General features: G+C 38.1%; 1 protein-coding gene and 1 long non-coding RNA gene across 2 annotated transcripts; both read right to left on the bottom strand.

Annotated features, from left to right (window-relative positions):
- Positions 1-1154: 1154 nt before the first annotated feature.
- LOC119084745 (alpha-N-acetylgalactosaminidase-like) lies at positions 1155-21793 on the bottom strand. The gene is made up of 8 exons (XM_037194815.1): positions 21477-21793; positions 20040-20217; positions 6687-6956; positions 6330-6631; positions 6195-6267; positions 2531-2680; positions 2380-2455; positions 1155-1258 (listed from the first exon to the last, which is right to left on the bottom strand). The coding sequence occupies exons 1-8, from the start codon at positions 21641-21643 to the stop codon at positions 1227-1229; spliced, it is 1248 nt and encodes a 415-aa protein (XP_037050710.1). The 5' UTR covers positions 21644-21793; the 3' UTR covers positions 1155-1226.
- On the bottom strand, positions 7481-18341 carry LOC119084746. Its single transcript, XR_005089132.1, has 3 exons — positions 18213-18341; positions 8003-8005; positions 7481-7491 (listed from the first exon to the last, which is right to left on the bottom strand). It is a non-coding gene; the product is annotated as an uncharacterized LOC119084746 (long non-coding RNA).
- Positions 21794-22870: the final 1077 nt, after the last annotated feature.

Raw genomic sequence — 22870 nt, 5'->3', positions numbered from 1 at the left:
ATCAGTTGTCCCGCATGTCCAAAATAAACCTGTCTTAAATTTTAATTAAATTAATCTACATGGCTGCTCTTTCCCCATGACACATTCTATTTTTGCTATGAAAGTGTCTACAGTGAACGACATCTCAAATGTCTCACTGTCAAATTTTTCTGAGAATTTTATTGTGTCATTGCAAATTCACAATGACATTCTCTGAAAAAAATGACAGTGAGACATTTGAGATGTCGTTCACTGTACTTCTCTCAACACTAGAAGTTTGAAGTAATAAATTAACCGACATAAATGTTCTCAGCTGCGAAGTCTGTCAGTTAATTACGAAAGCGGGGGCATGGCATAAGACTTTGTGTTTGTCCTCTTTTATTTACATCAAAGAGTGCACCACATATCGTAAGATGTACCTAACAACATCAAGACCAGCGGTCCCCAAAAAAATTCACCATTTCTGTCATATCAAAAAATTTCTCACTTTTTTCGATAAAAAAGTCTGATGAGGCAGAATTCGCAACACCTACAGGTCGTAAATAATACCCCCATCCATCGATCGCATTGGGCCAAGTTTTCCGATAAAAACAAATTCGGATGGAAGAGATCATCTCGCCTGTGAGTGTTATCAATGTTATTAGTACCATTTCCCCAGCATCACACTACAACGAAATGATTGTTCATAGCAAACTGATTTAACGTATAAACCGCTACATTTGCCTAAGAAACTCTTCCTTCTTCATAGTCAGTATTCGTATTCATTGTCACATTCATAACGTTTTCATCTATTTTCAAAGTCGAAATTTAAAACTGCGTCATACAGCAGTACACATGTTGCACCAGTTGAATAATCAATAGGTATTATTAGTCAATCATATAAGTTACGTCTTCTTTCAATTCAAATGAATTTTTGCACACTTGAGGTCATGCAAAAAAAAAGTATTTTCAAGCTCCAAGGTTATCGTCGGAATATTGAATAACGTACGCTACGCAGACAAAAAAGTGAAACCGTAATCAAATACACAAATTTCGATTTAAGAGCGCAATGTGAATTTGTCTGGAAACGGAAAACGAAATGCGACAGCAATTAAAAATTTTGAACAGAGACATTTTCGCTACATTCGCTTGAGCAGTATCTAGAAGTAGATAAGAATACAAAACAATTTCAGTTTTAATTTTCAGAATTTTATTGTTTGTAATAGAAAAAATGTCTTCATATTGTCGCACCAACAACATTTCTGTTTTTATTTTGCTGTAAATTTATAAAAGACGACACCTGGAAGAACAAAACATCATTTAATGTAGTTTCTATCAATATAAAGCCGCATACACACCACCGAGTGAAGAGGAGATTTGTTACAAAAACTGCCGACGTAGGAGACACAGCGTACCCGTACGAGCCCGTTCCTACTGAGCCTGTAACCGTAGTATTTCCATAACCTCATTGCGTATTTCAGCATATTGCCCGCTTAGCCCAAGTGCGGCATGCACAATTTTACTTAAATTATTCAATTACAAAAGCTTTTACGAAGTTTCCTTAAAATAATGCAACAAAGACCCTTAGAGAAACGGCCTCAGTCCGAGAACCTAATGTTCTATTCGGTATTCAATTAACACTCAAACGAGGCGACAAGCCGCTGAAAGAGTAGTCATAGCGTTTGCTGGGACTGAGCCCCGTACGACCCGTAAACCTATTGCGTACGTGATCCGAGTATGTCTACAACCCTACTGCGTTCTTAACCTTATTGCGCCCGTAATCCTAGTGCGTGCTTAACACTGTTAAGTCAGTACCTCTATTGCCTGCATAGATATTGCCCTTGTGCGATAAGTCAAATTTTTACAAGAAATGTTTTATTCTATTAGTTACTCGAAGCGCACTTGCGAAAGCCCGTACGAAGTACCTTTCTTATAAGAGAAAAACTAGCAAAAATCCTAAATATATTAGGGAATCTTTGGAACCAACCTGACCTAACCTACTTCTACCAGCATAATACCGAAAGTCGAGAAAGAAACCTAGAAAAATCTGAAAAATTCATCAAAATCCTAAATCCTTATACTGGACCATGTGGGGTGGTTTATTCATTGATATTGCGATACGGCGCTGTCGCCTAACACGACAGCTCGACAGTGATGTGCACGTGGCATTAATTTCTTATTTTCATTTAAAAAAAATATTTTACTATGCTGGTGCATGTAATAAGGCTATTACATGTATAGGCAATAGCCTTTACATCACTCGCATAGTAAAACGTCGTACTACACACGGAAAATAAAGTGATATCTCGTATCACGATGAGTAAATGTACCTCGGGCTAAAGCCCTCGGTTACTTTTACTCATCTGGATACGAGATATCGCTTTACTTCCCTTGCATAGTAATGTACTATTACTGGCTTACCCGACGGATTAACGCGAACTGTGATATTTTGCGCCGGCAAAATGTCCATAACAAAGCGATTTTTGTTGAACAAATCCTAAATCCACAGACAAAAATAAATAATTTAAAAATCAAAATCATTTGATTCATCCTCCACCGGAAGTTGACTGACCGTGACACGATACCCATTTGCGTTGGTGAGTTTCAAACTTCCGACGTTAGCGGACACTGTAAACGGTGCCCCGTCGATTCGTTTGCTTGACCATGCTATCGCGTACGAAAGTTCACCGTTGACTATCGGTTTTATTGGGCGCATCCATGTCTGTGAATTTTATTAAAATCGAAATTATTTGCTAGTCAAAATAGTGATGAAAGATGAAAAGACAGCACTTTCACTTTTTCGTTGAATGAGAGGAGCTGCTTTCAGATCTGGTTTCAGCACAAACGACCATTTGCAGGTGATGAGAACGCTTATTGAGAAGTGTCGTGAATACAACATCGACATAGTCTTGCTATTCATAGACTTCGAAAAAGCTTTCGATTCAGTGGAAACATGGTCGATATTGGACGCATTAGACGAATGTAGAGTAGACTCAAGGTACTCCAACACAATTCGATATGTGTACAAAAATGCTACTTCATGTATAAAACTTCATAAGAGCACGGAGAAATTCAGAATTGGCCGAGGTGTAAGGCAGGGTGACACCATTTCACCGAAATTATTCACGGCAATTCTGCAGAGTATTTTTAGGAAGTTAAACTGGAGTAAAATGGGAATAAAGATAAATGGAGAGTACCTGAGCAATCTCCGCTTCGCTGATGACATTGTACCGATAGCAGCGAATCTAGGTCAGGCTCAGCTTATGCTACAACAGTTAAGTGAAGAGGCGAGCAAAGTTGGCCTCAAGATGAACTTATCGAAAACAAAAGTCATGACCAACATCGGGGACGATAGAGAAATCAAAATTGGTGACACTGTCATTGAACGAGTCGACAGCTATGTATATCTAGGACATAAACTGAAGTTAGGTCTGGACAACCAAACTGCAGAAATAAGACGTAGGATTGGTCTTGCATGGGCAGCGTTCGGAAAACTCAGACTAATTTTCAAAAGCAAAATGAATAATAGTCTGAAACGCAAAGTTTTCGACACTTGTGTCCTTCCAGTGCTCACTTATGGAGCGGAAACGTTAACTTTAACGAAAGCATCCGAAGAAAAATTGAGAGTGACACAAAGAGCCATGGAACGGAGTATGCTTGGAATAACACTCAGAGACAGAATGACGAATCAATGGATTCGACAACAAACCAGGGTCGTTGATGTCATGGAAAGAATAGCATCTCTGAAATGGAGCTGGGCGGGACATATTGCAAGAAGGACAGACGAACGTTGGACCAAAAAGATCATGAACTGGCGACCATATAAAAGACGAGCTATAGGTAGACCACCAGAGAGATGGACAAACGGAATTAAGAATATTGCAGGTACAAACTGGCAGCAAATGGCAATGGATCGTACGAAATGGAAAGAAGTTGGAGAGGCCTACATCCAGCAGTGGATAGAAACAGGCTGAAAAAGAAGAAGAAGAAGAAGAGAGGAGAGTAAAGTTATCCAGGCCGGGGCAGAGGATGCAGATACATTCAAAGGAGGCAAAAAATCCTGTTACAATCGTTTACGTATTGGTTTCATGCATTTGTATTAGTAAGCCACTGCTCTTGCCTGGTTAGCTTTATACTGTCTTGTCTTGGTTTCAATACTTGTTATGATAACATTTTTTTCGTAGAAACACTTTGAACATGACGTCTGTCAATACTCTCTCTAGCAACCAAACTATCAGCTCTCTGTGTCAAATTCATACCTTATTTGGTTGCTAGATAGGGTATTTCGGCTTCTCGTTTCATTTGTTCTGAACGCCTAGCTGTTATCGTCTCGAAAAACTATTTATTACAGCCCAATGTCAGGGCTTTTTTTGAGAATTTTTTGATTTGCAAGACTTTTCAAGGCCCTTTCGCGTCACTTCACCGATAAAACAACATACGTCAGGTATGTATAAAATGGCTGGCAGACAGTTTCACTTCTGTCTTTCTTCGGACATGTAATACGTGTCACGTATGCTGCTAACGTATGACATGTACGTCGTACATGTTCGATGTGTAAACATATAACTGGCACGAATAGTCACGAACAGTACGTATAACTGTACGTCGGACATATACGACGTACATGTCATACGTTAGCAGCATACGTTTCCGAAGTAAGACAGAAGTGAAGCTGTCTGCCAGCCATCATGTCCGGTGCGATAGCGGAGGACTTGACGCAGTCTACCTTCCAAAAAAAGAACGAAGAAATTTTTTTGAGACGCGGCAACTATGTATAGCCGAACATTTCAGTTTCTGCCCTTTAGACTTTATCACCACAAAACCTATTCTATCATATTCTCGCTTCAAATACAAGTAAAACGAGCTATCACTCGACTATGTAGGTTTAAAATTGCCGGAGATACATCGTTTTGAAATTGGTCACTTTTCATACAAAATACACCAAATTGACTTTTCCCAAACAATCAAAATCTTTCAACTTATGTTTCTATCTATCTATCTATCGACGGTCGATCTCGGAAACTAGTCAGCCAATCTCCATGAAATTTTGCAGGAACCTCAGGGTGGACATAAAAATGAAAATGTGATACGCCATTACCCCAGGAAAAACCAGAATTTTGTTTTGTCGAATTTTGTCGAAGTGGTTTCTGAGTGTGGTTTTCGAGGGTTGGGAACGTGTTTTCGGCTGTAGCTCAGCTGTATTGAAACCTACTGAGGCGTGAGACCCATCAAATGAAAGGTATTCGCCACACGAATCGAACAAAAAAATATTTAGAAAAATTGGTGCAGATCCGGTTGACCTAGAGTGGTCAGAGTGACCAAATTTTGAGCTTCTCGAGCGTAGGATGAAAGGACTAATATTTTTGCGATTATGAGAGATAGAGAGTTACTTTCTTCGGCAAAGTCTCAGAGTTTTACGAGTAGAACATAGGGGCATATGTGAAAAATGTCGAAAGTTAGAAATGGATTGGTCGATTAGGGTTTTAGAGTTATTTCTTGAATGGTGGCAGATAGATAGTTACTTTCTTCGGCATAGTCTCAGAGTTTTACGAGTAGCACAGATGGGATTTTCGTCAAATTTTCGAATTTCGTTAAATTTTCGAGTTTCGTCAAATTTCAGAGTTTCGTCAAATTTTCGAATTTCGTCAAATTTTCAATTTTCGTCAAATTTTCGATTTTGTCAAATTTTCGATTTTCGTCAAATTTTCGATTTCGCATGTGGCAAATAAATTTTCTTGCTGGTCTGTTCCTGAACATCTGCCACTTTGCGACGCAGACTGTTTTGGTAAAATTTTGGTTGTTTCCAGTCAAAATTTTTTTGGGTAAAAATTATTTGGCAGATGATGAGAAAAACTAAGCCAGCTTGTTTGAACTAATTGGGTGTAAGATTTAATTTTTGCGTAACGAACCTGAAAGCGTCAATTCTAGCGATATCATTCATTTTAGAAATTGTACTTCAAAGACTGCGTCACACTTTTCTCGAAGAGATTTTTGTTGGGATTTTACACATACCTGTTGTTTTATCAGTGAAGAGTTTTTTCGCGAAAGGGCCTTGAAAAGTGGACCACCGAGCAGTGGCCCCCGATAGATAAGTAGAAAATTTCCAGAAATTTTTTGACTTTCCCCCTACCGGAAAAGAACTACCTACAATTTTGGTCCGGCATCACTTTATACTATCGGGCGCGCACGTTGGTATCAATTTCGGGGAGACACAAATGTCAATTAACCTCACTAACCTCAATTCTGGCTTCGAACCGCTTACGTATCCCTTGTACACCCAATTCGTCTTGACTGACATCAATCACTTCCCTGAAAATTCAATGCACAACACTTAATCTTGTCGACTGAAATCACATATTGCCACACTTTACTTGTTCAACAAGATTTCCTTGAATTCCGGCCGGATATTTTTCAAATCGTTCGACATGATGAGTGGCGACGCTATAACCGCCCAAATGGCCATTTGTGTTTTACTTTGATCGATACTCAAGCCATAATTTCCGATCAGTAGCATGTCAGCATCATTCCAATGACCTCGCCCAGCATGCGGTTGTATGCGTGATTGATTCACAGCAAAATATTCGGTAATGTTACGCAGCGACTCATATGAATCCTGGATATCCTTCCAATTACGCCACAAGTTACAATGTTGCTTCAATGCTTCGTAGTCTGGCTGCTTTGATTTTTTAAGCGGATTAGTGTCCGGAATTCGTGAATACGAGCATTACCGTCAATCCTTTTATTTCCTGATACACCGGCCAACTGCAAGAGTACACCATCGGACGGCCGGTTTTATTCAGCAAACGACCAAATTCGGGATAGCCGACGTCATAATCAAGGTAGTCCGCATAACATCCGTCTACCTTAATGTAGTCCACATCCCATTTGGCGAACGTTTTAGCATCTAGTTCCATGTGGTCGATGATGCCCGGATATCCTTCACACGTCTTTGCTCCGTAGTTTTCGTAAATGCCAAATTTTAGACCTTTCGAATGAACCTTTGGAAGTTTGGATGTGAATAAACGGTATCACGGAATTGAGCGTGAGAGTGAGAGGTGTGTGATTCGTCGTTGTATTTTAGAGGCATGGCATTGTCGAGAGACTGAGTTGTTGTTATTATGCTTCAAGCTGGGATCACAGTTAAGCAAAAGCGGTTGAATCAGACAGATAAATCAATTAAGTTTTTTGCAGTGAATTAATTTACCGAAGGAACTTTCACTCTAGCTTATCATTCTGATGAGCTACAGGCCGAAATGGGTAATAGCACGACAAAAAAATGTTGGTATCTCAGGGATCTTTTATGTGAACTGCATTCCGAAGGTCAAATATGGAATAATTGCAGATAAAGATTCTCTCTAGCTCCACTCCTTAGCACTCCCAGGGCGATAATTCTACAATTAACAGAGATTGTTTGAGGTTTATTGGGTTCTTTTCTGAACTTTCGGGATTATCAACGTTTTGCCAGTTTGCGAGTTTTCTTGTTTGTGATCTTAGTTCCTTTCCAGTTTCAGTTTTTTTTCTTCCCTTAGCAGCCTGGCATTTAGGTGATGGGATCATCACATACACCATCTGAGTGGTACTTGGTATGTAGCTTAACTAAATAAGTAGACCAAAGAGGTGGAAGGGCTCGTGGCATCGTTCAAGAGGGCATTTTATAGAACACTGAATTGTGCCATCGTCTTGGAGCTTATACGTGTCTTGTACCACTTTCAATCCGCCAAGTCAAACCTGAACACATATGCAACAAGCACACAGTTCTTTTCAACACCTTCAACAATTTAAAGTTTACCTGATCTAAAGCGGATGATTTTTTATCCAACGAGATAGCGCTTGAGACAGTGTTTTAACAATCTCTTCCTTGGATTCCAACCCAGCTTCTTATGTTAAAGAGCCCGAAGTTGAAAGATGCCACGAGCCATTCAATCTCGTTGATATATTTATTTAGTTCAGCTTCATATGTTGAAGTACCACTCAATGGTAGAACCAGCGTTTTGGCTTGTGGTGACGAGAGTACTAGTACTAAATTCCGCCATTGCCGAAGAACATCCTGCTGGTCATGGACATAGATCGCGCTATAATTTTATCAACGTTTGACCATCCCTTTTTGAATGTTGGTTTGTTGACGTGGACTATCGCGGCATAAACAACAAGAGAAAAATACAATTGTTTGCAACATCTTACAAGAAACTTACGTTTACGATGTCTCTGTGATATTTTCATGAAATATTTTTGGCTAAGAAAACTTCCAACTATCCCTTTTTGAAATTAGGTGTGCTCACTCACCTCTAACAACGACTCCATTATAGAGATCGAACACTACATGAAAACCGATTTCCAAGTAAGTGACATGATCAGACTAAACGATGAGCTGATAAATTACTTGGGAAAATATGTCGATCGACAAAAGCATTTCGTCGTGTCGTATGGACACAAACTTATGCTAAAGCTAAATCTAAATGCAATAGTACGTGCGTGCCTATGAGCAACAAAGTTCAACAATCCGTAAGTCGAAGCACGATTGTGTGCGATTTATTGCACGTTACGTTGCATAATTGGCGGGCTTCTATGGCTCTGTGGCAACACTGCACACATTTGTTTCGCACGCACTGAACGCACCCATTGTAAACTGTCACTGTCACTTAGTTTTGTTGTTTTCCAGAACGTTCATGATTTGTACGTTTGACGTTTAGTTAGTACAGTCCGTTTTTTTAGCCCCGTACGAAGTACGAAGGGGCTTATAGGATTACGGTGCCGTGTGTAATTGATGGAATTCGAAGCAGGCGGTAAGGGCAAAGTGTTTGCCTATGTTCATAGATGACGAATCCACAATAAAAATTTTGTCTGTCCGTCTGTCCTTCTGTCCGTCTGTCTGTTTGTCCGTCTGTCACGTCGATATCTTGAGTAAATCAAATCCGATTTCAAATTTTTTTTTTCCCTGAAAGGTAGATCGAAGATGGGCGATTTTGGGTCGACCCCTCCCGAGTTGGGGCCCCATAAGTGCTTTAACGTTTTCCAAAGATTTCTCTGGTCATTTAAAGGCTACACTGGTAAGTGATACATCAAATGAAAGGTATTTACAATACCTATCGACAAAAAAAAAAGTTTATGGAAATTGGATGACCGACTCGTTTGTTAGACCCCTTGGTGTGAACTAGGTGCAGGGCGGCAGGCCGTTTTTGCTTGTAGGTTGGCCAAATTTGAACGTATTTAGATGGATTTTGCTTCAATAGATAGGTATTGACCGTAGCAATAAGGGAAAAAAATCATGAAATTCGGTTCACCGGAGCGTGAGCTAGGTCTCTTGGAGTGAGCTTATATGAGGCTACTCGGCCGTACAGTGAAGGTGGTGTTTTTTGTTAATATCTCGAGTAAAATTTGACCGAATTTCATGAATTTTTTTTTGTTTGAAAGGTATTAATAAATGTGAATCGTCAGTACTATTTCAGCTCTCCTAATAAAATGGCCGTCGGCCGCCATTTTGGATTTTTGTAAAAACAATATAAATCGGTGAAAATGATGCTTACAAAGTTACTGATCAGTATATAAATATATATAGCTATATTGAGCTATATAACGGTATAGATAGTTATTTTGAGCTATATACTAGCATATTTATCAGTAAATTGTTTATTTATAGGTAAATATAGGTTAATATAGGACTGAGGAAATTTTAGGTCAATTTTAAATTTGTGTTACGTTTGGAAGGAACATCGTACGGGTGGATGTACTTGCACCAGCCAGTGCATACACTCCACCTGTAGTAGGTCTTCCCATGACCGACATTAGTACAGCATAACAATGATTTTAAATAATTATTTCTTGAGTAATTGCCGAAAAACTGTTCGCGGGACCCTCTGACAAGCCTTCACTTTTGAACGCTTTGCACCGAAAACAAACAAAATTAATCGCCAAAATTAAAGGTGCGTCTTCTCTAGAATTGAAAGACGAATCCAACGATCTATCACTCATTTGAATTGGAGAACCCGTGTTCCCAAAGTTAATGAAATAACCTGCAGTTTTTGCGATATCACGAAAAGCTTAAAAATACACTGAAATGTCACTTCACAATCTGTTGACAAATGAACAATGAAAATGTTATGAAAAGAATCTTGCATATGTCATGTACCAAGCGGATATCAAAAACGGTGGAGGTACAGCCGATCGTCATTTTGTTGCACAACATCTTATGATTAGAATTTTGCTCGTTTGTCCAATTTAAACTCAACAATCAACACACGTTTTTAACGGTTTTGTTGGTTTTCTTCATGTAATTCGTTCCATTCATTCTACATGTATTTCATTAGGGTTTTACATTTCTTCCATTTCACACGAATTTCGTTCTGATGTTTGAAAGATCAGAAAAGCATTAGTATTTTACATGACTTGGGATAAAAAGATGAAAAGTATGGTTTTCGTGTGAATTTTGTTGATCCGAGGCGCAGCCGAGGTCAATAAACACAGGAAAACGAGACATTTCATCTTCCCGAGTGGATTTTACATGCTATAGGAGTCGAAAGTAGTGCGTGAAACATGAAAAGTACCGTTTTCGACGCATGTAGCATGTAAAATACATATAGTGCACACAAAAAACCTTCTAAATTGCTTACTGCCTTTGCGATCAAGTCAGATGTGATCTAAACTGTTCTTTCAGAATTTTGATTGACGCTACCTAGTACTTCTTTAACTGCTTGGACACGCAAAGTATATGGTGCCACCACAAGCAGATAATGAGAACTAACTATCTGTATGTCAATGGTGCCAATCGACAAAATCAAAAATGAAATTAAATTCGTTGGTTCAATTGAATGTGGGAAGTGTGTAGGATGTAAAAGTAATGCATCCTACAATCCCATAGTCATAATATAATTGAGTACCTGTACAGTGGCACTTTTCGTTTCCAGTGACATCAATTTTCGTACCCACTCATGTCATTTTCGGACGTTTTCACCACCTGGGTCAAAAACAAAACTTTTCATACCTAGGACCAAAAAAGTGCGACTTCATCGCACTTTTTCTCCGTCTGATAATATACTATTTCGACACAAAACATGTTTTCCACACAGAACATGTTTTTCCATATGAAACACATTTCTTATCTGAACCATGTTTCCCATTTGAAACATGTTTTCTATCTGAAATATGTTTCCCATCAGAAGCATGTTTCGAATCTGAAACATGTTTTATATCTGAAAAATGTTTGACATTTTAAACATGTTTTCCATTTGGAACATGTTACTTATCTGAAACATGTTCCTTATCTGAAACATGTTCTTATCTTAAACATGTTCCTTGTCTGAAACACGTTCCTTATCTGAAACATGTTCTTATCTTAAACATGTTCCTTGCCTGAAACATGTTCTTATCTGAAACATGTTCCTTATCTGAAACATGTTCCTTATCTGAAACATGTTCCTTATCTGAAACATGTTCCTTACCTGAAACATGTTCCTTATCTGAAACATGTTCCTTATCTGAAACATGTTCTTATCTTAAACATGTTCCTTGTCTGAAACACGTTCCTTATCTGAAACATGTTCTTATCTTAAACATGTTCCTTGCCTGAAACATGTTCTTATCTGAAACATGTTCCTTATCTGAAACATGTTCCTTATCTGAAACATGTTCCTTACCTGAAACATGTTCCTTATCTGAAACATGTTCCTTATCTGAAACATGTTCCTTATCTGAAACATGTTCCTTATCTTAAACATGTTCTTATCTTAAACATGTTCCTTGTCTGAAACACGTTCCTTATCTGAAACATGTTCTTATCTGAAACATGTTCCTTATCTGAAACATGTTCTTATCTTAAACATGTTCCTTGTCTGAAACACGTTCCTTATCTGAAACATGTTCTTATCTTAAACATGTTCCTTGCCTGAAACATGTTCTTATCTGAAACATGTTCCTTATCTGAAACATGTTCCTTATCTGAAACATGTTCCTTACCTGAAACATGTTCCTTATCTGAAACATGTTCCTTATCTGAAACATGTTCCTTATCTGAAACATGTTCTTATCTTAAACATGTTCCTTGTCTGAAACACGTTCCTTATCTGAAACATGTTCTTATCTTAAACATGTTCCTTGCCTGAAACATGTTCTTATCTGAAACATGTTCCTTATCTGAAACATGTTCCTTATCTGAAACATGTTCCTTACCTGAAACATGTTCCTTATCTGAAACATGTTCCTTATCTGAAACATGTTCCTTATCTGAAACATGTTCCTTATCTTAAACATGTTCTTATCTTAAACATGTTCCTTGTCTGAAACACGTTCCTTATCTGAAACATGTTCTTATCTTAAACATGTTCCTTGCCTGAAACATGTTCCTCATCTAAAACATGTTCTTATCTGAAACATGTTTTCTACCTAAAATATTTTTCTATTGGAAATATGTTTACTATGAGAAAAATGTTTTCCGTTTGAAACATGTTCTCCATTTGGAACATGTTTTCAATTTGAAACATTCTTTCCATCTGAAATTTGTTTAATATCTGAAATATGTTTCCCATCTGAAATATGTTTTCCATCTGAAGCATGCTATCCATGCGAAACATATTTTCCGTGCAAAAAAATATCTTCTAAAAACAACGAATACACTATCTTTAGTCGTATTGTTAACGATAATAAACAAACCACTGTTGCTACTTTCATCTACAACGGATTATAAAATTAACTGACTTTCCCTGTTTACATGGACCAGACTGTCAAACAGCTGAATCGAAATAGTCCACAAAATTGAAAGTCGCGCGGCCACTATACCAAAAAATTAAAAGTCGGCCACTATACGACAAAAATCTGATAAAACTTTTTAAAAAAGGTACTTATTTCTATTGATTATTTTATTTGCCCCGACGTAAATTACAGTATTGAGCCCCCAAATTATAAAATAAAATAATAAAACCTAAAATTGAACACTTTCTGTAGCAAAACAACGAAAAATTGAAAAAGATGAAAAATTCAAATTCAAAATAAAAAGTGCGCCTGAGAAAAAGGCTGAAACGGACGCATTTCTGCTATTTGACATTAATGACTTTAGAAACTCTAAAAAATCTTACGGTGTATCGGAGAGATAAGATCAATCTCAGCTCTCATCGAGTTCAGGTCTCAATAAATAAATAGTTATGGAGGAAACAATTTCTTGTTTCATTACTGCTTCCCCATAGCTCACTTTATCACTGAAAAAAATGCAACTCTCGAGGAACTGTGGCTTTTTTACGATCAGATTCATTTTATGTCATTCACTACCGATGTTCTTCAAGTATTTAATACATTCCAGAAGACATTCGAAAGGGATAAAATTTCTATACTTGATGTTGTCAAGAAGAAACAAAATTTATTGAAAAACTCGAAAGCTGTATAAATGGACCTATTGACGGAGGCTAGGAAGAATTATTTTTGTCCAACAATTTTAATTGCGGCTTGCCAACTTTCGGCACCCTGAACTTTACCTAAATAGTTGAGGAATGCCTCCAAATAAATTTCTAAAAATCCAAAACTGAATTCTAGATTTTTAGAAATTTATTTGGAGTCATTCCACGACTAGTTAAGTCCAGGGCGCCGAAAGTTGACAAGCCGCAATTATTTTGAATGTGTTAAGGGCATGCACTCTTGCAAAACAATGAAACATCCGACAGTACACCAACATTCGAATTCAACGAAAATATTCAGAAAATTATTGTTGAATCTCTTGTAAAACACGTGAATGAAAGACTTGACGACGATGCAGACCTTCAAGGGAAATTGCAGCCGTTAGCCTCAATAGCTCCATCATCATCAATCCGATCTCAGCAGACTTGCCACAGAGAGATCATACTGAATGAATCAGAATCTTATCGAGACTATGGAATAGCTGCAAATTCGCTGCGTGGATACGAGTTTAACACTTCCGCTTGAGACTCTTCGAAAGCTGCAACAGCTACGGTAAACGTTAATCTGTGAGTTAATCTCTATCAGTAAATTTCATCTTGCCCAGTTACAAAACTAAAATTGTTTTGATTTTGTCAGGCACTTACAATAAAGTAAAAACATTCGACCGGGCGGCGGATGCCTAACTTGGACCTATTCGATCGCATTGATGGATCGAAAAAATCGAAGACCTATCGAGAGCCGGACAAGGAAGCAACAGAGTGATATTTCAAAGGTGTTTTTTCAGAGACTAACGAATATTCATCGACAAGCAGTCCAATAGCATCTTTCTGAGTCTTTCCTGTAATTTTTAATTTGATCATACAAATACATCAAACTGATATCCAATTTTCCTTTAACTCTAACGATCGTTTTAGAAAATCAAGAAAAAATTAGAAAACTTGAAAAATTGGGGAAAAAAAATGTATACAGGCTTTAACATTTCAAATGTCTCACTGTCATTTTTTCCAAAGAATGTCATTGTGAACAAGGTTCTGAAAGAACAGGTTAAGACACATCTGAGTTGATCAAGAAGGCGGTGACACACAAATTTTGACAAATAGATGCTATTTATTGAACATACTCAATACAGATTGTTTGAAATGTCAACCTGATAAAAACTATTTTTTTTCTTCAAGTTGACATTTCAAACAATCTGTAATGAGTATGTTCAATAAATAGCATCTATTTGTCAAAATTTGTGTGTCAGCCGCCCTCCCTCGTGGGTGTCTTAACCTGTTCTTTCAGAACCTTGATTGTGAATTCGCAATGACACAATGAAATTCTCTGAAAAATTTGACAGTGAGACATTTGAATTGTTAAAGACTGTAGAATCAAGAAAAATTAAGAAAATCAAAAGTTTTCTCAGATATATGAAGTGTGGAGAAATGTTGTTTTCGGATTTAAATCGATGTGCATTACTTTAGCACAACTCAAGAGTTGAGATTGAGATCTCAGGAAAATCTTGAGTTGAGATTGAGATGTCAACTCAACTCAAGATTTTCTTGAGATCTCAATCTCAACTCAAACCTCAACTCAAGATCACGTCCAACAATCCGAATCATAATTTTGCCCAAAATATAATTCAAATCGTTAACATTCTTCATACTATCATGGGTGTACTAAATACGTCGAATCGTTTGCGTATTCTTGTTTATGTAGTGACACGAACGTTCAAATATTCGATGAAACAAGTTCAATCAAATAGAGGGTTTCTTTTTAAAAAACAGCCTTCCGAAATCGGACGCATTTTCTAGTAGATTTTTTGTTATGTGACAAGAAAAATATTTGACCCTAGCAGCCAAAGCCACTTTCAATAAATTCTTCGAAGTTTTTGTAGCTGGTAAAAGGTGATCAAAAACCGAAAACTTGCACTTTTATTACAAAAATTTCTCCATTTACACGAGCTGTACAGTGTCGTGTGGGGTCTCATCAGAAAGGTACTATTGAGCCGAACATGGAGTTATTGGGTTTACAATTCATCACACTGAAATATGTGCAGTTAAAGTATTCAACCAAAGACTAACACTGTTCTTAAAGTATTTTCTCGAGGTACACGGAACGTACATGGTCGTGTGGGATGCCATTGGAAATATAATTTTATGTACTTTCGGTTCTTATGGGGTATGGATGAAATGTGGGCACATAAGCATTTCAACTTCTATTTCATCGTAGATGCATCCAAACCACATAAGACGCTATTTGATCCAAAAGTGCACCTTTCCAACGACACCCCACACGACCTTGTACGGCTAATGTAACTGCAATTCGGTTTTCGATGACCTCTTGCTAGCCACACAAGCTTCGAAGAATTTTTTTGAAAGTGGTTTTGATTTCAAGGATCGAAGTCCTTTCTAGGTACATATAAAAAATTCCAACAGAAAATGCGTCAGATTTCGGTAGGCTGATTTTCAGAAGAATCCCTCATAACATAAAAGCTGATCCATCATTTGTCGAACATTACGTTTCGCTACACACAGTTTCGTTTGTTGTTTAATGCGTTTTTTTCGTTCCTAGGGAATTTATCCTGTTACGAAATGTAACGTAAAGGAGTTTAGCTCGTCCCTACAAAATTCGTTTTTAGCCCCGTACGAAGTACGAAGGGGCTTATAGGATTACGATGCCGTGTGTAATTGATGGAATTCGAAGCAGACGGTAAGGGCAAAGTGTTTGCCTATGTTCATAGATGACGAATCCGCAATAAAAATTTGGGCCGTCTGTCCATCTGTCCGTCTGTCCGTCTGTCCGTCACGTCGATATCTTGAGTAAATCAAATCCGATTTCAAAAATTTTTTTTTTCCCTGAAAGATAGTCAAAATAGTGAGGCTAAGTTCGAAGATGGGCATATTCGGGTCGGCCCTTCGTGAGTTAGGGCCACCTAAGTGATTTAAGGTCTTTTGGTGATATTTATGGCAAAAAAAACGATGGAAATGTAAATGACACGGCAAATGATAAGTATTGTCAATACCAATCCAGGATTTTTTTTTTTAAATCGGGTGAGTGGACCGTGAGTTAGGGCCTTAGAAGTGAAAAGCTACTAGGGCCCTATGTGTATTTTACATAGAACTCAAGTAAATTTCATTCGTTTTTCGTAATTTTTGTGTCATTTGGAAGGTAATCAGAAGCCGAATAGAATGTTGTTGAAAAAAAAAAAAATTTGGGTCCTCGGACTAAGGCCGCTACTAGGGCCCTATGCGTATTTTACATATAACTCGAGCAAATTTCATCCGTTTTTCGTAATTTTTGTTTCATTTGAAAGATAATCGAACACCGAATAGAATGTTGTTGAAAAAAAAAAATTTGGGTCCTTGGACTAAGGCCGCTACTAGGGCCCTATGTGTATTTTACATTGAACTCGAGTAAATTTCATTCGTTCTTCGTAATTTTTGTGTCATTTGGAAGGTAATCAAAGGCCGAATAGAATGTTGTTGAAAAAAAATTAAATTTGGGTCCTCGGACTAAGGCCGCTACTAGGGCCCTATGCGTATTTTACATATAACTCGAGCAAATTTCATCCGTTTTTCGTAATTTTTGTTTCATTTGAAAGATAAATAATCGAACACCGAATAGAATGTTGTCGAAAAAAAAAAATTGGGTCCTTGGACTAAGGCCGCTACTAGGGCCCTATGTGTATTTTACATATAACTCGAGCAAATTTCATCCGTTTTTCGTAATTTTTGTTTCATTTGGAAGGTAATCAAATAGAATGTAGTTGAAAAAAAAATTAAATTTGGATCCTCGGACTGAGGCCGATACTAGGCCCTATGTGTATTTATACTCAATAAATTAAAATTTTAGGGTATTTGAAATTTTTGTTTTATTTGAAAGGAACATTACATAATAATTTTAATTTAACTACTTTAACCGGCGCATAGGCTTACGGTCAAAGTAGGGTGACAGACGCACTAGGGTCACGTACGCAATAGATATACGGGTTTGTACGGGGCTCAGTCGCAGCAAACGCTCCGACTGTTCTGATGGCTTGTTTACTAAATGAATACAAATATTCATTGCACATAAAAAAGCGTTTTAACACGCTGAGCGATCCGGCCCATTGCCCCGGAGCGAAGCGGAGGGCCGCAATGCAAGCCGGGCGCCGGAACGGTGTCGGTAACTTAGGACTTCATTTTTTTTCTCTCGCATCGTCTATTAATGAATCTGTGTAATTTTATCTGTCTATTTTTGCTATCTATAATTTGGTTCTGTAAATTTAAATTTTATATAAAACAAATGACACAGGCTGTGTTAAAACGCTTTTTATGTAAAATTTAGTAAAAAGATGAATTCTGTAGGAACGAACTAAACTCATTTACGTTACATTTCGTAAAAGGATGAGTTCCCTAGGAACAAACACGCCTTTACGGCGAGAAGAAAATTATGAATTAAGTCGATATTGAGATCTCAACCTCGACTCAAGATTTTCCTGAGATCTCAACTCAACTCAATCTCAACTCAACTCTTGAGTTGTGCTAAAGTAATGCACATTAAGATCGGACCTTGTATTAATATTTCTGGCACGTTTAACGAAATTCAATTTAGATTTCGATAGCACAATTCTTAATATGATGGCCAGTGACCATTCGGTATCAGTGTAAGTTCAAAAATCGACAATGTTTGTAACCACATTCCTTAAGAGTCAATTCGCCAATTTTTCGACCACTTCGAAAACAAGCTATCCCCGATATTATTGAGTTATAGCTCATTCGATTCGTCGTTCAATTCTAGCGAAGGGGTGTCTACCAATTTTTTTTTTTTTTTTTCAAAAAAATCCATTTTGAGTGTAATGTGTCTAAATGTCATATGATGTCAGAGGGTGGTAGAAACATTTTTTTAGCATTTACTTGAGGAAGGAGCAACACAAAAAGTTGAAACTTTGTGGGATTGTTGGCCTATCCACGGCCGACAGTTTGAGCCCACTCTGACGTCCGCACTCACCACCCATGACCAGCCATCAGTCAAAGTATGGTCAAATAGGACGGAATCTCTACAACATCATTGTTCTGATGGGCCGTTTACATAGCTGGCTTCAGCCACCATCGCATATCAAAATTTCACCACAGAAGTTTGATGTTGCAGGAATTGCGGACCATTTGAAAAAAAGTTGACCTTTACGGCTGGTATAAAAGAGTAAATTTGAACCAAATTCTTGTCCAAAGTAGTTTTTTTTATTAGTAACGTGTCTGGGGGACAATTCTAGCTCATAACCGATCGATTCCGAGCGACTATTTTCGAAAAATATCTATTTTCACACATTTTTCTCATAGCTGAGCTCTAGAATTTTTTCGGTCAAATTTTTTTTTTTACAATTTTTGCGTACAAGTACAGAAAGCGTCACCTACAACGATATCAGTTGTTTTGGAAGTATACACAAGGACTTGCGTTACTTTTTACTCGTTTAAGGGTTTTTGACCGATCTATACTACGACGTAGGATAAATATTCGATATAAGGATGATCGCAACACCTCTTCAATCTGTTAAATTGCAACAGATTCAAAATGTATGTAATTCTGGCGTGCCTAGCAATGTTTTAAAGATAGACTATGTTCACTCTGCATCGCTCCACCATTTCCCTAGACTCAAAGAGGCATCCCGACTATGAGGAAAATGTATAAAAATAATTATTTTTCGAAAAGAGTCGCTCGAAATCGATCGGTTATGAGCTAGAATTGTCCCCCAGACACGTTACTAATAAAAAAACTACTTTGAACAAGAATTTGGTTCAAATTTACTCTTTTATACCAGCCGTAAAGGTCAACTTTTTTTCAAATGGTCCGCAATTCCTGCAACATCAAACTTCTGTGGTGAAATTTTGATATGTGATGGTGGCTGAAGCCAAAACGGCCCATCAGAACAATGATGTTGTAGAGATTCCGTCCTATTTGAAAGTTGACCATACTTTGACTGATGGCTGGTCATGGGTGGTGAGTGCGGACGTCAGAGTGGGCTCAAACTGTCGGCCGTGGATAGGCCAACAATCCCACAAAGTTTCAACTTTTTGTGTTGCTCCTTCCTCAAGTAAATGCTAAAAAAATGTTTCTACCACCCTCTGACATCATATGACATTTAGACACATTACACTCAAAATGGATTTTTTTGAAGAAAAAAAATGGTAGACACCCCTTCGCTAGAATTGAACGACGAATCGAATGAGCTATAACTCAATAATATCGGGGATAGCTTGTTTCAATAATTGAAAATTTGGCTGACGAATTGGCGAGTGTCTTAAGTGTTACAAAAATATAATTAAAAATGCCTAATGGCCCCTAGCGAACGCTTTTTTTTCTATTCACTGTAATGACCTGTAAATGAATGTGCACACACCGATGCACCTTAGTGCGTATAATGTAAATATAGATGTGGACTGACGACTTATATGGGAATGTTAATTATCTTAAGAATATAATTATGTGAGGTAGATAAAGTAGGTACTCAGGTATAAGTACTCGTTTGTGTGACAGTAGACTCCACCCAAACCTCTGTGGGACCGCTGACGGAATTTATCATAGGGGAGAGGAGGATAAGAGTAAACGTACCAACATGATTAAAAATAAGTGGAATAGTCTCGGTAATAGCCATGAACGATTTAAATGCCGTCCTGATCATAGCCCGTCCGTATTGTTAACGTTTGGGAATTAAATAAAAATAATAATTTGAAAACGATACAAACATAGTCAGCTAATGCCTTCATTCCATTGGGGAAACGTTTGCGATCCGGTACTAACTCCTTCGTTACATTATCACGTTCAGATTCCAGCCAACAGTCGTCAATGATCACGTACTCATAGCCAACGTCTTTGTATCCTTCCGATGCTATCACATCGGCAGCAGTTTTGAATAGCCGCTCACTGTGACATTGTTGGACATGGAACGGATTGAAAAACAAATTTATTTTATTACAGTTTGACCTCGAATACAGACTGGAGGTGAGCGAATGAAGTCTTTAAAACAGGTCGGGGGTGAAGAGGCAAGCAAAGTTGGCCTCAAGATGAACTTATTGAAAACAAAAGTCATGACCAACATCGGGGACGATAGAGAAATCAAAATTGGTGACACTGTCATTGAACGAGTCGACAGCTACGTATATCTAGGACATAAACTGAAGTTAGGTCTGGACAACCAAACTGCAGAAATAAGACGTAGGATTGGTCTTGCATGGGCAGCGTTCGGAAAACTCAGACTAATTTTCAAAAGCAAAATGAATAATAGTCTGAAACGCAAAGTTTTCGACACTTGTGTCCTTCCAGTGCTCACTTATGGAGCGGAAACGTTAACTTTAACAAACGCATCCGAAGATAAATTGAGAGTGACACAAAGAGCCATGGAACGGAGTATGCTCGGAATAACACTCAGAGACAGAATGACGAATCAATGGATTCGACAACAAACCAGGGTCGTTGATGTCATGGAAAGAATAGCATCTCTGAAATGGAGCTGGGCGGGACATATTGCAAGAAGGACAGACGAACGTTGGACCAAAAAGATCATGAACTGGCGACCATATAAAAGACGAGCTATAGGTAGACCACCAGAGAGATGGACAAACGGAATTAAGAATATTGCAGGTACAAACTGGCAGCAAATGGCAATGGATCGTACGAAATGGAAAGAAGTTGGAGAGGCCTACATCCAGCAGTGGATAGAAACAGGCTGAAAAAGAAGAAGAAGAAGGGGTATAAATACACACAAATTACGTCACGCTATTCCATTGACAGTCCATTAGTAGATGGACTGTCCGATTTTTAAATACAACGGCACTATGAGTGACCTGATGGAACTGAACAGCCAAGCTGTAGAGTGGTTAAATAGTCTGACTCTGTGATGTTAATTTTAAATATTTCTGATTTGATTTTTTTTTTGTAATTTTTGTTTTAACTTAATCTTTGACTTAATCGAATTGTAACTTTTGACGGAGAGTGAATACCATACGCTAAATAAATAAATAAATATTCTATTGACACACAATGTTACAACAATGACGTTTCCCTGAACACCTAAGGCGCGACGTAATTTGTGTATGGCTGCTTTCGGTATAGAACTGTAGTGAACACTTCGGACAGTTCACCTCTAAGCGCCACACACACCATGCTAGTTTCACACACAATACCTGATACATTCGTCAGGATATAAATCACAATCAATTATACATCGAAACCGTTGCCACGACATCCATCCCATTGGTGGAGTCAATGCTAAACCATTGTCTAACGCGTCCACTAAACATTTATTTTGTTGCCATAACAGTAAAACAAAACTCAAAATTTTACTCCACATAGCTGCTGCGACCTTAAAACTCTGAATAAATTTTAATTTTACAAAATCGTGTTTCTAAGCCACTTCAACGTGATGTGCAATGTTACTCGGCCGGTTTCTGTTTGTGAATTCACTGAAGAAGGCATAGACGATAAAGCGTCGAATTTTATGGTTTTACTAAATTACAGAGGTGGGAACGATTACGATATTCAAGTTATGCATAACGCACATCATAATCAGCGTAAATGATGTTGTTGTCGCTTAGCATAGTCGGGATGCTTACGTAAAATTTGAGTTTGACGATTTGTTTTCTAGTCGCCGACATTGCGGCTTTGGGGACAAACTAGGATGTACAGTGAACGATATCTCAAAAGTCTCATATCTTATGATTTCCACGTTTTCAATGAATTCCACACATTCCACACAGCTCACACTGTATCAGTACAGAACATCTACTAGAGGTGCACTTTCCAGGTAGTTATGCCACTTCTCAAACCCTTCTTCTTTCTTCTTTTTCAGCCTGTGTCGATCCACTGCTGGATGTAGGCCTCTCCAACTTCTTTCCATTTCGTACGATCCATTGCCATTTGCTGCCAGTTTGTACCTGCAATATTCTTAATTCCGTTTGTCCATCTCTCTGGTGGTCTACCTATAGCTCGTCTTTTATATGGTCGCCAGTTCATGATCTTTTTGGTCCAACGTTCGTCTGTCCTTCTTGCAATATGTCCCGCCCAGCTCCATTTCAGAGATGCTATTCTTTCCATGACATCAACGACCCTGGTTTGTTGTCGAATCCATTGATTCGTCATTCTGTCTCTGAGTGTTATTCCAAGCATACTCCGTTCCATGGCTCTTTGTGTCACTCTCAATTTATCTTCGGATGCTTTCGTTAAAGTTAACGTTTCCGCTCCATAAGTGAGCACTGGAAGGACACAAGTGTCGAAAACTTTGCGTTTCAGACTATTATTCATTTTGATTTTGAAAATTAGTCTGAGTTTTCCGAACGCTGCCCATGGAAGACCAATCCTACGTCTTATTTCTGCAGTTTGGTTGTCCAGACCTAATTTCAGTTTATGTCCTAGATATACATAGCTGTCGACTCGTTCAATGACAGTGTCACCAATTTTGATCTCTCTATCTTCCCCGATGTTGGTCATGACTTTTGTTTTCGATAAGTTCATCTTGAGGCCAACTTTGCTTGCCTCTTCACTTAACTGTTGTAGCATAAGCTGAGCCTGACCTAGATTC

The sequence above is a fragment of the Bradysia coprophila genome, unplaced genomic scaffold, assembly GCF_014529535.1.
Source record: "Bradysia coprophila strain Holo2 unplaced genomic scaffold, BU_Bcop_v1 contig_93, whole genome shotgun sequence".
Classification (NCBI taxonomy): domain Eukaryota; kingdom Metazoa; phylum Arthropoda; class Insecta; order Diptera; family Sciaridae; genus Bradysia; species Bradysia coprophila.
Note: the sequence above shows the minus strand (reverse complement) of the source record. Positions and strands in the feature narration are given on the sequence as shown.